Source organism: Excalfactoria chinensis, chromosome 1, assembly GCF_039878825.1.
Source record: "Excalfactoria chinensis isolate bCotChi1 chromosome 1, bCotChi1.hap2, whole genome shotgun sequence".
Taxonomy (NCBI): Eukaryota; Metazoa; Chordata; class Aves; order Galliformes; family Phasianidae; genus Excalfactoria; species Excalfactoria chinensis.
Window position 1 is genome coordinate 151966797 of NC_092825.1, and position 16382 is coordinate 151983178.

Here is a 16382-nt window from a genome sequence, read left to right on the forward strand (position 1 = left end):
CAGAACTGTAGGGGACGGATAGGACCTCAGGAGGTCATGTAGTCTGGGGGAGACCTTTTATTTTTGCTATACTCGAGGCAGAACTATATTTCAAGTATATATATCAATTATATTTCAGTATTAGCGTCTTTCTCACTTAAGAAAAAAAAACTTGTGCTATTTTGGTGAATACTCCAGATATAAATACTGGGTCTTATAATTTATTTTATTTTATTTTATTTTATTTTATTTTATTTTATTTTATTTTATTTTATTTTATTTTATTTTATTTTATTTTATTTTATTTTTCCTTAATGATACCCAACAGTGAGTACTAAAGGCCTGAGCAGCTTTATTATAAAGGCTGAGAGACCTGTGTCTGTTCAGCCTCAAAAAGAGAAAGCTGAGAGGGAATCTCTTGACTTAATAAATACCTAAAGGGTGGGACTCAAGTCGATGGGGGCAGACTTTTTTTCAGCAGCACGCAGCATTGGAATGAGGGCTGTGAGAGTAACAGAGCACTGCAACAGGCTGACCAAAGAGATTGCAGGGTCTTCTTTCCTGGACACAGACACACCTATCTACACAAGCACAGTTCAACCAGAGAGGGAACCGCCCTGCCAGGGCACACCGCCATAAGCTTCGCGTTACGTGGCTGTATAAAACTACAGCTCCCGACATACCCTCCATTACGCAGGCGCCATCTCTCCGCGCGGGAGCTCTCTGGGACACGTAGTGTGAGGGAATGAGCTCTCGGGGATGATTCACCGGCGATTGGCAGAAGGCCATCCAACCAGAAAGCGACAGTTTCCTTCTGCTGCCTCGGATTGGCTGTCGTGGAGGGGAGGGGGGCGGGACCGGCAGTGGCGGGACGATTCGGATGCTGGTGCATTCCTGGGCGCTAACCGGCGTTGGGGTGCGGCCGTTGTGAGCGCGCTCTGTGCTGCGCCCGGTCCGGTATCTTTGGGTTGCGTGTGGCGTTGGGGGGTGCTTCAGCGGTGCAGTCCGGACGGCGGCCATCGCTGCCGGGATTAAAGGCTGTTGGCTGTAAATCCTCTGCCTGGCTTTAACCCTGAGCCCCCTCCTTCTCCCCCGCGGCACCCTGCCGGCGCAGCTCAGCTAAGCCGCTCTAATCGCAGCCCCGGCTGTCTCTGTTTCGCCTCTTCTGAGCACGGCCATGGAGTCGCGGCGGCCGCGGCCGCGCTCGCCGCCGGGTCGCGGCGGGAGGGAGAACAAGGGGCTCCGCAGGAAGGGCCCGCCGGCGGCCGGCGGACCTGAGGAGGCCGCGGATGGCAGGAAGCCTAAATTCGTAAGTACGGCTCCTTCCTACGGCCCTGCCTGTTGCATAGGCGGAGGCCTGGCTCCTCCGTGCTCCGTCTTCCTGAGCCTCCAGGGCCAGCCCGCCACAGCTTGCTTCCGTCCTGCTGTCTGTAAAGGGCCTGGCTCCCGGTTGCCTCGTGTGCTTTCAGGTCTCTGCTCTTTATGAAGGAATTTTCTGAGTCGCCGTGTGACAGCTGTAGGGATAAGGGTGTTAAAAGAATGGCTCTTCACCTGCGTATGATGTTACTTGCACTAGAGCTAGATGTTTGGGTTTTGTGTTGGTTACATAAGCTGTTTAGTGGATAACAGGATGCTTTATGAAATTCAGAGTCTGAATGGGAAGGGAACGTTGAGTTCAAGTCCTGGCTCCACATGGGGTGACCCAGAAATTAGACCATATATCTGTGAGTGTTGTCCAAATGCTTATTGAACTCCCAACAAGTTCAGTTCTTTGACTGCTTCTCTGGAGAGCCTGCTCAGTGCATGACCACCCTCTGGAGAAGAACTTTTTCCAGTTATCCAATCTGACCCTCTCATGTTGGACTTCCATGACACTCAGGTCCTGTCCTTCTCACCGGAGAGCAAAGATCAGCTCTGGCCCTCTGCTCCTCTCAGCCCCATAGGCTGCAATGAGGTGTCTTCTCAGTCTCCTCTTGGCAGAACAAACCAAGAGACTTCAGCTGATCATTATATGTCTTCTCCTCTAGATCCTTCACCATCTTTGAAGTTCTTTGGATGCTCTCTAATAGAATAGTGTAGTAATAGTGTAACGTAGTAATTTAAAGGACACAGATCTCCCTAGCCCTGCTTTACAAGATTTAGTTAGCAAACTCATCAATAGGGAACCTGAAAAGAGCAAGTAGGTGCCTACAGAATTATATGTATGTAAGATGCGCTGTAGCTAAAAAGTGCCTAAGAGTAGCCAGTTTTTTTCTTTGGACATGCTGAATTATTCAAATATTAAAGCTGAACAAATAATGCATTCTGAAAGTATTGTACCCACCACACGCAGAACAGATGTGTACTGTAGAATGTGTGTGTAAAACTGTGGGCCAAGAGTTGTTTGTTTGCCTTGACAACTGGCTATACATCTATTTTAGGTGCTTGCATTTTAGTCACGCAGGTAACCTAGCTGGTCACAGATAAATACACGACTGTGTCAGAAAACATTCTTTAGCCTAGGGTATCTGAGTGAAAACCTATATAGTCTGCTTAGTTGGAGTAGTGTCGGTATACGACTTGGTGACCGGTTTATTCCTGCAGGAAGCAAGAAGTAGATTTATGTATAATTAAGGCTGACAACAGTATTGAGTTCAAAATCTTTTATTTCTTGGCCACACTTCAACTGTTAAGGTCTTAGGAAAATTGCATATTGCCATCTTTTCCACTGTTTAAACACATCTGGGAAGGGAAATTAGGGTTTTGCCATCAGTTTCAGTATTCCCCTCAATAGAAATACAAACACTTTTTTTAGGGAGTGTAGCTGTCAGATATAACAAGGCCCTTGAGAATTTGTTACTGAAATGAACTCAGATGGGATTTGTAGAGAAAAGAGGCCTTCTTTTTGGTGCAGATGAGCGTGTTGGTTGTATCTGCCTGTTAAGTCTAGGTGTGTGCAGGTATGGGCATCAGCTCACTGGCTTCTCAGGATTATAGTATTGATTTTACTTTGACCCGAACACACAAAGCCAAGGAAGCTGAATTTGGGTGTTTTACTTAACAGTAAGTAACTTTGTACAGTATGTGATCATCATGACAGCATAGCTTTTTTTTTTTTTTTTTTTTTCCCAATTTCTTAAATTCTTTAAACAAGAGTGACTGAAAATATCCTTAATTCATGAGAATGCTTTGTCACTTTCAAAAGTGTTTGACCTGAGATGACAGTCGTGTATTTCATCTTTATAAGTACTCTTAAAGCAAAGATGTTGCCTCGGGATAGCGATATGTGACAGTACATTTTAACGTGGATTGTGTTCTAGATATGCCATTAGCTCACTGGGAGATCTTAAGAAGAGTTGATATTCCTTAAACAGAGTATTAGTTTTTGTCTCCATCTTTTTGTAGACTGCTGAAAAGCATGGTTTACAAATCTGATCTGTGGAAATTAACAGTTTCTATGGAGTAGCAAGCTGTTTCATGCCCCAAGATCTAAAGAGTTGCTACAGCTTCTATAACCATTGGGGTGTTTCCTTTAATCCCTGGTTTGTCCCAGGTAATAATTTTCTGCTTAAGAAAGATACAAATCAGTACAAATTGTGAATGTCTGTTATTTTAATGATTGTAGGCCCAGCATCTCTGATTTGTAGTGGTTTCCTTGAAGGGCACTGGGAGAAATGAGTTTCTGTCATATCATCAGTTTCTGTCCTAAGATGTTGCAACGCAGAATATGTATCCGTTATAACTAAAATAGGTATATTCTCCTTCCTCCTCTTTACCTTCTGACTTCTTAAGAGACTTTTTTTTTAGAGGGAGGAGTGAATGGTGGGAAAGATTTTGTACATGTATTGATTTGTTCATATCTAATTTCTTCTGTAATACATCTTTCATTTGTTAGATTAGTTTTGTGTCAGTACGTAAAACCTCTCCTTACTCCTTTGAATTATCTATAATCCAGTTATAAATACAGGCTGTGCCCTGTCTATGTTTGGGATACTTGTTGTGCCGTACTTCTTTATGTTACCCAAATTATGTTTCTTATCTAATATGCATTAATCAAATGTGGTAAAAATTGACTATTAGATTCAACAAACTCAAGTCATCCAGATTGGATTAGTCTAATTTTCCGTAGGAAAAAAGGCTTCAAGATAAATTCCAAGTTGGTCTGTTCCAATCAATGCGACGTATTGATCTGTCACTTGAGAGTTACCAAATCAACAGTAGTTAGGCCAATCTGGAAAAGGATTTGATTTCTTGACAGACCTTCAGGTGAAATTGAATTGCTGGTTAACAAAATTGACATTGTTAACATACACTTTTTTTTTTTTCTTTTTTTTTTCCCTCTCTCCAGCAGAAGTCCTTATTTAGCAGAACAATCTCTTGATTTTTACCACTTCATTTAGATGAGGGAGAAAGAGGCTTTGGGCTAAATAGTTGTTAATTCCATTTAAATGTCTTCCTGAAGTACTGCCGTCCTGAATAAACTAGAATCTCGGAAGAATGAATTCGAAGTTGTAGTTAGTAGTTCTTTTTATTCTTTCACAGAATTATTTAAAAGAACAAACAGAAAGACATTTTTATGGCATGATGATTAGTTCTGATGCACTTACCAGTTTAGCTTTGTTCAGCAGGTCTAAGGGTTTGGAAGAACTTAACTCATAGAAGGATAACATATTCTATGATACTGTGGTCGTTTAGCTTTGTTGAAAGCCCTTAGATTCATCTTTGAGGGGTCAGAGTTTGGTAAAAAGCAGAAATGGAATGAAGGATAGCAGGGGTTGCACCAACTATATATCATCTGAGCAGGGTGTTCTTTTTACTTGGTGTATATGTGTGTAAATATATATTTTCATAGGAAATGTTTAGAAATTGTATAAATGATTGCTAGATTACTTAAACTACTTCTAATTGCTCTTTATTGGGACTGCATCTTGTAGGTACTAGACCTCAAAATGTCAACTGGATGCATAGCTGATTTAGAAGTGTTTGTATTAACCTGAGGATATCATTGACCAATCTTCAGTGACTTTCAGGTTATATTTTTTAAGTTCTCCATGAAATTTATATGAGTCAGGAAGAATTTCTTGTTTGCAGCAATCTGTTTAACATAGGCAAATTAACACTTGCAGTTAATAGTGTTTATAAATCAAAGAAAGATGTAGTTAAAAGCAAAAGCATTTCTGTTTGACTGGCATAGAGGAGAAAGGTAAGACCGATCTGTGTCAATATCTTTAATTATGAAGTGACTGAATTATTGCTGCAGTTATGCTGCAGTGTAAGACCTTGAATCTAAATTAGTCTTTTAAAGAAATGATTGCTGAACAGATGTTACCTAAAACTCTTTATTGCCGCTCTGTAAAATTGTAAATTCCTCATGCTGTTATTTTTGTTGGCATGAATTAACACTGTGGGTTATGATACTAAATTTTAGTGCTGCATTCTGGCACTTTGTTATATAATCTTACCTGTAAGCACCAATTTTAAGTTTAACTCATCAGTGTCTAAAGAATATCACAGTGTAGAAACTGTCATATTAAGATAATTTTGCACCTAACTGCTTTTCATACTGCCTTTCAAGCAACAGAGAGAATGTATACATATAAAAAAAAAAAAAGCCATTAAATACATGCTGAAGTAGTGTATTGGAAATTAAAAACAGGAGATGCTGTTGGGCTATTCTGCACTTTTTAAAGCGCATTTACAGATTGAGATAGTAAAATTTCTTAGGGAGTATTGTGACAAAAGGGATCTTAAAGTAATAACATCCACTGTAACAGTCCTATTTACACTGCTGTAACTGAGCCTACAGGTTTCTTTGCAATCCGTTCTTCAGTCTTCTAGTTGTGATTCTACTGGATAATTGTCTTTGGGGAAAAAACAGCTTGTGTTGAATCTTTCCGGTGTTAGAATCAATGGCAGTATTGGAGTTCTTTCTCACTTTCTAATTTAAAAAGGTACAGGTAGATCTGTGTGATTGTATGTACATCATCTGTCTTGGTAATTTCAGCTTCCAGTCTTAAGTCAGACAGTTCTCTTAAAACTCGTGGTATCTTGTTTAAATTCTTCTTTATTTATTTTTTCTTACGTAGTCTATAAGCTGTTTTTTATGTATCAAGCTGTGCATGTGTAGTGTCTTTATTTACTTCTGTTAACTTTTTTTCCCCTCTTTTTCCCTCTTTCTGTAAGAAAGCAAATATAAAGATAGAAAATGGATTTGAATACTCAGATGTGGGAGGTGTTTTTCCTTTTTTTCCATTTTCTTTTATAAATAGAAATTATTTAAGAACAACTGTGTGATGGCTGTTGGAGCTGTTGGAAAGGGTCCAGAGGAGGGTCACGAAGATGATCAGGGGACTGGAACACTTCCCCTGTGAAGACAGGCTGAGGGAGCTGGACTTGTTCAGCCTGGAGAAAAGAAGGCTGCAGGGTGACCTCATTGCAGCCTTTCAGTACCTGAAGGGAACCTATATCTTGGAGGGGAGTAAACTCTTCAAAAGGGCTGATAATAGTATGACAAGGGGAAATGGATTGAAGTTGAAAGAGGGTAGATTTAGGTTGGGGGGGAAGTTCTTTACTAGGAGAGTGCTAGGCAGGGGGGTTGGAACTACATGATCCTTGAGGTCCCTTCCAACCCGGGTCATTCTATGATTCTATGAGTGGTGAGGTCCTGGAACAGGCTGCCCAGGGAGGTTGTGGATGCCCTGTCCTTGGAGGTGTTCAAAGCCAGGTTGGATGGAGCCCTGGGCAACCTGATATAGTAAATGTGGAAGTTTGGTGGCCCTGCCAGGCATGGGGTTTGGAACTTCATGATTCTTGAGGTCCCTTCCAACCCAGGTCATTCTGTGATTCTATGGCATGCACGTGTGTTTAGCTGCCTGAGATTCTGCTCTTCTGAATGGCTTGAACTCCTCATATTGGCAGCAGTGTATGGTTGGATGCTTATCTGTCTTATAATTCCATTTATGATGAATAAGTTGGGCTTCCGAGTGTCTGGCATATTAATGTTGTCCATCCATGCTGCATATAATCTGAATTCAAGTAAAAAAGTACTGTTTTTTAAACGAGTTGTTTTCATTCAGGAAGATGAGTGATGTTACACTGTACTTATGTGATGATGAAAAGAGCCCCACAAGAAAAGGTAGAAGCTGCCTTTGGTAGAGAATATTTGAATGTTACAGTGTATATCTTACACTGCTTTAGGATGTTCTTCATCCTTTGCAGCATATATTGAGCTGTAGTGTTGGTGTTTCTCATTTCTTTGCTTCACTTCACTGCGTCAACCCACAGTTGCCTGGAGTAATTATAAAAAGCAGTGACTCAATTTGTTAAACCTTGTCTTGCAAATTCACTTTCAGTGCATGCTACGAAACTGTTTGTATAAAGAGTCTTCTGCATACTAATAAGATTCCTTACTGTGAGCATACAGGAAGCCGAGTACTATTGGCCTACTTTTCCCAGCAGTATGGTCCAAAAGTTGTATCACACATGACTACTTACTCCATATTTGATGTTTCTATAAGATATGGTGATTCTTCTGTTCTGTAAGTAAATTTCTGCCTAGCTGTGCATGTGTTGTGAATGTTGTCTGTTGTGCCTTATTTTACCCCCCACTTTCTAAGTCTTTCATTGTCTTTGATGTTCTTGAGATCAGGCCTTCCGACAGCTTATCAAATACCCTGTACCATACACTGAACATATGTATGTATCCTTTGTCTAATTAGACCAGTTATTTGTTGGTATGCCAGAGGAACTTCATTTTCAGTAAGGAGCAATTCCATATCAAATTGCTTTCTTCAAAAATACTAAATCTGTATATGTTTAAATTCTGCCTTAGCTTTGGCTGAAATGCTGGCAGCTCAATTTCTAAGTAAAATCACCTCCTTCTCCCTGTCCTATATTAAAAAATAAGTTATGTTAGGTGTTTATATAGCTGAAGACTAAATAATAGTGATAATTCTGCTTTTCCAGCTATAGGTGCTACTGATCCCAGTAAATCTTGACTTTCTAAGCATGCTAAATCCACATAAATCTGGACTTTCCAGATACCGTAGCTCTTTAATCTCTTGATGTTTTTGTTTTTCTTTGACTGCAGAATAGGATGTTGACATAAAACAAGATTAGCAGTATTATGTGTATCTATTTAATCCATAATAAACTCATTAAATACTTGTATGTAGTTCTTGTGTTCTCAGAAGAAATGATTTTATTATTCTAGAGTAGTTCATGGAATGCATAGAGTTGCATATTAGTATTTTCATCAGCTGCAATATAATATTCTGTAAGCTTGTATAATGTTCTTAGCAGTAACTGCGACTACTACTAGAACACTACTTAACCCAGTTTTGTTTACTTGCAGGCCTGTAGTTAAGACAACCTGCTTACCTGAGCAGAATATGTCTTAATTCTGTCAATTTACATATCCTGGACTGAAAATAAAAATTTATGCCTGTAATAAAACATGCTCTATTTAAGCATAATCTATTTATTTTTTACCCATTATTGTAACTTGGCTTGCCTTTCCTGGCAAGAATGAACGTGTACTCCTGTTCTTAAGTGATGACATTGCTCTTAACTTTGTGTCATTAAGAGATAAGCCTAACATCTAATCTTAGAAGATTTTGGTGAGTCAGTGCTATTTTCCACATCTCTGTTATTGAATGCTACCAAAGTCAATGAAAATGTGCAGCTGACTTAACCTTTCTGGAGAAGGATGATTTGGTGAGGGAGAGGAAAAAGATGACTTGAGTTGTCATATTCTAATTGGTATCTTGGGGAAGCTTTTATTTATTTAGTTAGTTGTAATATTCTCAGAGTACATATTTACGTATTTCAAAGTGTCTTACTGCAAGTCAAATGGTGCTTTGATATTATAATGCTGAATGAATTGAACAGTTAGGTTGTAGTTTCTATTGGGTTCCTCCTCCTTTCTAATGAAACTGATAGATCAGTGCTATTGAAGTAGGGTTGCTTGATCATTAAAAGGTTCATACTCTAGTCCTGTGGAATGGCAGTGTCCCGAGTACTCAGCTCTCTTTTCTCTCCTCTTCTCCAGGCTAAACAATCACAGCTCCTTGAGCTGCTCCACATAAGACTTGTGCTCCAGACCCCTTTGTTGCCCTTCTCTGGACACGTTCCAGGGCCTCAGTGTCTTTCTTGTAGTGAGGAGCCCAAAACTGAACACAGTACTCAAGATGTCTCCTCACCAGAGCTGAGTACAGAGGGATGATCACCTCTCTGCTCCTTCTGGCCACACTATTTCTTATACAGGCCAGGATGTTGTTGGCCTTGGCCACCTGGGCACACTGTCAGCTCATATTCAGCTGAGCATCGACCAACACCCCCAGGTCCCTTTTCTCTTCAGTCATCCAGCCACTCTGCCCCAAGGCTATAGCACTGCATGGGGTTATTGTGGCCAAAGTGCAGGACCTGGCACTTGGCCTTGTCGAACCTCATTCCATTTACCTCAGCTCAGCGATTCAGCCTATCCAGATCCCTCTGGAGGGCCTTCCTACCCTCAGGCAAATCAACACCACTTCCCAACTTGGTGTCATCTGCAAACTTATTTAGTGTGCACTCAATTCCCTCATCCAGGATTATACTGATGATAGAGCTATTGCAAGATAATACTTGTCAGAACACAAAATGTTCTTCAGTACTGAGGGAAGAGAAAGAAAAGATGTTATAGGCGATGACCACATAATCATAGAATCATTTGAACTGGGAGGGACCCATAAGGGTCATCTTGCCCAGCTTCCCTGCAGCGAACAGCAGATTGCTCATAGGCTGATCCAACACGACCTTTAAGGTCTCCAAGAATGGGGCATCCATCACCTTTCTGGGCAACCTCTTCCAATTTTGGTGATGACAGTGTAAGAGTTGTAAATCTAATTAATCTAGATACAGCCATTGACAGTTGCTGTAGCTCCTGCTGAACTTTGTACACTTGACAGTGAGAAACCTAGCAACAGGGGAAGAATCAGTCTCTCTGAATATGTGACTTCATATTTCTTTGCCAAGCCTTGTCATATAAAACAGTGCACTGGATCCCTGCAACACGGATTTATCGGTCATCTATATTCTTCAGAACTCCTCTTAGGTTTTGTGGAGAAACTCTGCTCCTAGCATTTGCTGTATATGCAGTGGAGTGCAGAAGAGTTCAGGAGCTTTTATTTCATACAGCAATGAGTGATCATGAGCATTTGAATGTTACTGCTAAGAAACAGTGTGAATTTCTGGTTGTGGTTTAATGTTCTGCTTCCCACACAGGCATTGCTTGAGAGCAGTCAGTGGTCTTTACTTTCTGTATATTGCAGCTTGGCAGTCAGAGCTTTAAAAAACTGTTGGGGAACTGTTTTCCTTTTGGATTTGAAGTCTCTTGGCTGAGTCTTTTGGTGATGTCCTCACAGCCATTTTCAGAAGACAATTCTAGTTGCTGCATTATAGACAGGTCTTCTGCTGTAGTATATTTAGTTAAAATCATAATAAAATGCAATTTGATTCAAACTGTGCTTGTCTATATTCTTCTGCATGGAATTATACTTTCTTAGGATCAGATTACTGATTTTTTTGGGGAGGATCTGCACTGTATTCCTTTGAAAACTTGCTGTGCAATGTAAACCTACAAAATGAAGCTTGCAAAGGAATTATTATAATTCAATACTGATGTCAGTGCATCTTTTGAGTGATTATAACTGATGTTGCTTTTTTGTTATTGTTTTGTTTTTTTGACCACATAATTGTTACATGTCTGGTTTCCTCTTTAATTTACAGCATTTAAACATCAAGACACTGACAGATGATGTGGTAAGACAACTTAAAATGTTTTGCTTTGGCTTTGCTAAGCTAATAACCTCATCGTTAACATAATATAAATGACCTTTTTGCCGCAGAAACCATATTAACTTGGAAACTAATGTAATTAATTGTTAAAGTCTTACTAAACTGTTTGTTGTCTGTAACTTACTCTGCTCAAGTAGTGAAAAATCTTAGCATGGCTTTGAAACGTGTTCATGGCTAAATCATGTCTTTGACAAGTTTGACAAGCAATTGTGACAGCTTATGTATGATAAAGTTAAGATACCTATGATATCATGTTTATTATTAAAGTTCCTTGGATTGTATGGCTAGCTTGAAATCCAGTGTTTAACAAACTAATTATTGCTTGTAAAGTCATTAATGCTTGCTTCAACCAATGCCAGGTATTATTATCATACATACATACATACATATCAGTATTTTTCTAAAAACTCCAGCTGTCTTCAACAGCAGAAGTGGTTATCACAATGCAGATATATATTTTTTTTCCTTTGCAATTAAAATACACTTGTTTCATTGTCCCTTTCTATTGTTTTGTTGGTTAAAGTGGTTTTCCTTTAACCTCTTACTAAGCTCTACTGTTACCAGTGGAACTTCTCATTTAGCAAGTAGTTAATCTTGGAGAGCTATTTGACTGTTAAAGAAGGAACACACTTTCTTTTTAATCTTCTGAGAGCTTCAAGGAGGAAAGAATGAAGATGTCTTTGACTTAGTCTTGTCTGATACAAATTCTCTGATGTCACATGAAGTATTTTTGCTGCTAAAGAAAATTAGTGTCTTGATTTTTACTTCCAAGTACATGGAAATAAATTGACACAATCCTTTGTTTCCTGTTTGTTACTCCTCCAGTATTAATAATTATTTCAAATGAAGGCCTAGGAGTTGTCTAATTTTCTCTTCTTCCTTGTCATGCTGGTATTGTTAGGCTAGCTTTTCATCATGACTTTGTGTCAGGGTGTAACAGCAAACTTCCATAACTGAACTGTTGGCTTCTGTGACTAAAATGACTGGCAGAATGTCTGGAAGACTGAGCTATTCTATTGTAGCAGATTTTCTACATGTAAAACTGTTTACTGGGGATGTAGTAAGCAGGGGGCAGTAAAAAATACATGTTCTTGAAAATTGGGGGTGGTAGTACATGTCCTATAGACAGAATGTGAATGGTACCTAGAGAAACAGGAGCTTTGCGCAATGTTCTTGGTTGTTACCCCATCAAAAAAGAAAGGAAGATTTTGTAGTTGTGTTTCATGTCAGGTCTTTTCTAATAGATCGTGTTTACTGATTATCTGTCCTTGATGGTCCATGCGTGCATTTCTCCATGAGAATGGGAGAGAAAGACTGTTCACTTCTCATAATGCAGGCTAAAACAGAACAATTTTTAATCAAGTTTCTTCATAATGTGCTACTATAACTAGTGAACAAAACCACATTTCAGGTAGCTGGTTTTTTTTTCCACCTAAACCTACCTCATTCTTCCATTTGGTCCTTTCTAATCTAGTACAACTGTTTTTTTTTTTTTGTTGTTGTTGTTATTGTTTTTGTTTTGTTTTGTTTTGTTTTTTTCCCCTCTCACTCTCTCCTTCCCAGGGCATTGAGGTCCAATCACTGCAGTAAATAGCTTAAACAGAGGACATAAATAAGTACACGTTATGCTCCAACTGTGTGTATATATTAAAAAAAGGATGTTCTGCTCAGCCAGTGATGAGATATTTGATTACGTCCAATTTTTTTAAGTATGTTTAGCATCACTTTTTAGATGAAATCTATCTGATGAGATAGATGGAAAGTGAGCATGGTAACTTTACTTCTGGAGACCTACCAAGCATTGCACTTAAGCTCTTGCTCCAGATAGATGCATTAGGAGATACTTTGTATACAAAGTAAAAAATGAATTCATCGTCTTACTTTTTGAATCTAATATTTGTGTATGTTAGTCAAGTTGCATTGAGCTCAGCATGAAGGTGGGATTTCCTTCTGCTAGAAGAGTTTTGTTGTGTGTTTTCCCCCCTTCCTTCTTTCGTTCGTATCACCCAGCGTTAGTTTGGAGTAACTTGCGGTCTTGAACTGAGAAAACAATACCAAAGTCAAGGTTATTTACTTATTTTTACAGAAATGCCTGTAGGTGCTGTTTCTATAGATCTGTGGCAATATTACCTGGGGGAACAGTCACACTGTATCAACTGTGAACTCTAGAAGAAATGTACAACCAATATTTCTGTGGAACAATTCCAGCTTCTTTAAGTAGTAAATCTTTAAAGTACTCCATGTCTTGAGAGTCTGTGGGTGTTTCTAGTATTCCCATGTTCATGGAAATCGGAACTTTGCATTGCCAAACTCACTTTAAATGCTTTAAAGATATATCATCACATTTCTATTGAGAAACTCTGTATCTGCTTGTATTATGAGTTTACAGTTTTATTATTCTCTTCCTTGTGCATTCATTTATTTGAGCTTATTTAAGACAGGTAGTAGGAAGCCAAGTCTCAGATGATGTAATGTTCTGTCCTTGATGTAGGTAACTTCTGCTATTAAATCACTTCTGTAGTTCCCTGCCTTATTCTTCTTTGACTGTAAATAAGACCAGCTATGCCAGTTGATTCCACTTGATTTGTTGGTTCTCAGAACATCCGCAAAGCAGAGTTATTTGTAGCAATCCTCAGAGAAGAATTGCTTTATTCTGTTTGGATTATTCCAGGAGCTAACATCTGCAAATGGTTAATCACCTTTAACCTAAATTGTTCATTTAACTGGAAAATTAATACAAGTGCAATAGATTGGAGAGTTGCAATAATTTAATTACAGCCAAATGTGCTTGAGGATTTAATGTGGCATTTACATTTACTTCAAATTCAACAATATACAGCGATTAAAACCATACTTTAAATATATCATATGTGTCCATTGGAATTATACTGAATTTACTGGCTGACAAATTATCCTACATATGTCAGTTTTGTGTTAAACGTCACTTTTGAAGGAGAACTCTTTTAGCAATCTTCCTTAATAGAAATGTGAATATGAATATGGTTATACAGGTATGTGTTTTTAGTCATAATATGAAGGTGTTAATTAAAAGTGGAAGAAAAAGATGAGGGAAGCAAGATGACAGATGGAGTGATACCTGTAATTCTTTTAGCATGGATCTTGAAATTCTGTAGAGCCAGCAATTAGTCTGGTGATAATTAATCCATTGATTCCTGCATTATCAAGCATGTAAGTTAAATCGACACTGTTGTCTTACGGAAGATGGTATAAGAAGTTTTCACTAAGATCAAAGTGAGAACGCTGTGATGGTTTTATGATCATCGTATTCTACATCATCACATCATGTAGTATACTGGGAATTAAAGTGTTAATGCCCCAGGTCCACACAGCAAAGAGAAGAAACTACATTCCCCAGAAGACTGTTTGCTGTGCTGTTATCATTCCTGCACAGGGGGAACTCATATAAGGCGTTGGTGGGTTATCTGACATTCTCTTGCTTTCCTTCGGCTTTTCTCTTCGCTGCTCTTCTCCTTCGCTGCTGCTTGTCTTGACTGCACAATTACTGTAACGCCTACAACTTTCAAATACTCTCACATTATATCTGATTTATTAGCTTCAATTCTAATTATCTTGCATTCTAATACCATATTTAGGAAATTAGTTTGTTTCTCCTCAGATTGCTGCCACTGTTTTTGTCTAATTATTTTGGAGTCCCCTGTTTCCCTTCTCCGGAGGCGCGGATTTTGTGAAATCCTTCCACCCCACTAGTCACGGAACTGGACTGGTGCCTGTAGACCATTGACAGAACACAAATAGATGTAGTTCCTGGGAACCTGATCGGAAAGTGGGATAAGCTGGAAGGTTTCATCTTGGACACTTCCTTGAATCTCTGTAACTTTGATCTTAAGGTCCATGGAGTGTGCATAAAACCAGGCTCGTTTTTCATAGGTTCTCTTAATATTTTAAGGAGAACCAATGAAATAGGAAGCCGATAAAATGTTGGATGCCATTCATCCTGTGATGGCTACTTCATTTTGGCCTTTGTAGCTATTATTCAGATTTACTGATTCAAATTGTGATACCTACTTTACAGTTGGTCTGAAATCAAGTCTTGAAGGGGTGAATGGTGCTTATCTGGACTTGTCATTTTAAGTTTTTCCTTAGTGTTTTGTATCATGGTCTCATAGCGGCTCTGAGAATGTTTAGAATGCTCTTAATTTATTTCCAACAGTGGAGGGCATCATTATATTATACTTGATAGCAGGTGTTGGGCTTTAAGCTCTGTTAATATTTGAAGAAAAATACTGCTTTTGACCTTAATATCAAATTGGCTATAAATGTGTAAATCATGTTGGGGAGAGGAAGTTTTTGCTCTGTTAAGAATGGAGAATGTTGGGGGCAATAAATCCAGTAACCTAGCAGAGGCATGGCTGCTGCAGCCTTATGTCTCCATGCCTAATCAATAGTGAGACTGTGTGTATATTCTCAGTAGGCACGCACACAAACACAAGTATATAGTATACACATATAAGTATACCTGGCCACACTGATCAAAACTGATGCTCTCAGCATTCACACAGTAATGTAACTTGAAGCCATTGCATGTTGTCCTGTCACTGGTTACCTTGGAAAAGAGGACGACCCATACCTCACCACATCTCCTTTCAGGTAGTTATAATGAGCAGTAAGGTCTCCCCAGAGCCTCCTTTTCTCCAGACTAAACAATCCCAGTTCCCTCAGCTGCTCCCCAGCTTGCCGTAAGACTTGTGCTCCAGACCCTTCACAGCTTCATTGCCCTTCTCTGGATACGCTTCAGAGCCTCAATGTCTTTCTTATAGTGAAAGGCTCAAAACTGATCTCAGTACTTGAGGTGTGGCCTTACCAGAGCTGAGTACAGAGGGAATATGGCCTCCTGGTCCTTTTGGCAACACTATTTCTAAGATAAGCCAGGATACCATGGCTTCTTGGCTACCTGGGTACACTGCTGGCTTGTGTTCAGCTGTCTGTTGATTGATGCCCCCAGATCCTGTTGATACGTGCTGTCAGCTGCTCCCTTTTGAGCAGTTTCTTTAATGTGAGATTGTTTAAAAACATTCATTAGAATTGAAATCCCTAACAGATTGGAGTATTGCTCTGATTATAGCACCTTTGAAATAAATGATCATATTCACTTCTAGGAAATAATAAGGAAGTTTAACTTCCATCTTTTTGTCTGTATGCACAGTTTCTTTAAGTTATGTGAGAACTTCATTCATTTGCATATCTTTTGCTGCCAAGAGATGACTGAGATTGCTAACAGTATCTACATACTAGAAGCTCTGTACTCTATATGCAGTAACAGCACCTCATCATCTGTTAGAGTTTGTTAGTAGGGTTTGACTGCCATACTACTGAAGTTGTAGTTTCACAGAGCTTTGCTATGAAACAAAGTTTTGGAAGAAGTGCTACTGTAAGACAGTTTTAAAATGCATTGTAGTGTAAGGGACCATACAGATTTTCTGTGAAGACTCCCTGACAGTCTTTGGGATGATAAATGTAAAAGGCTGCTTTGAGGCATTCTCTTGATAACTAGTATCTATGTGTTGACTGTGATTTACTTTTCACTGTATTCCGGTTCTGACATTTAG

The 16382-nt window shown here is 39.2% G+C and overlaps 1 protein-coding gene across 1 annotated transcript in view; it reads left to right on the top strand.

Annotated features, from left to right (window-relative positions):
- Positions 1–1038: 1038 nt before the first annotated feature.
- The window catches only part of DIAPH3 (diaphanous related formin 3), a 218915-nt gene continuing 203571 nt past the window's right edge, over positions 1039–16382 (top strand). The window contains exons 1-2 of the mRNA XM_072344791.1: positions 1039–1288; positions 10726–10758. Coding sequence (XP_072200892.1) covers positions 1157–1288; positions 10726–10758 — 165 coding nt within the window. The 5' untranslated portion in view covers positions 1039–1156. The remainder of the gene's footprint in view (positions 1289–10725; positions 10759–16382) is intronic.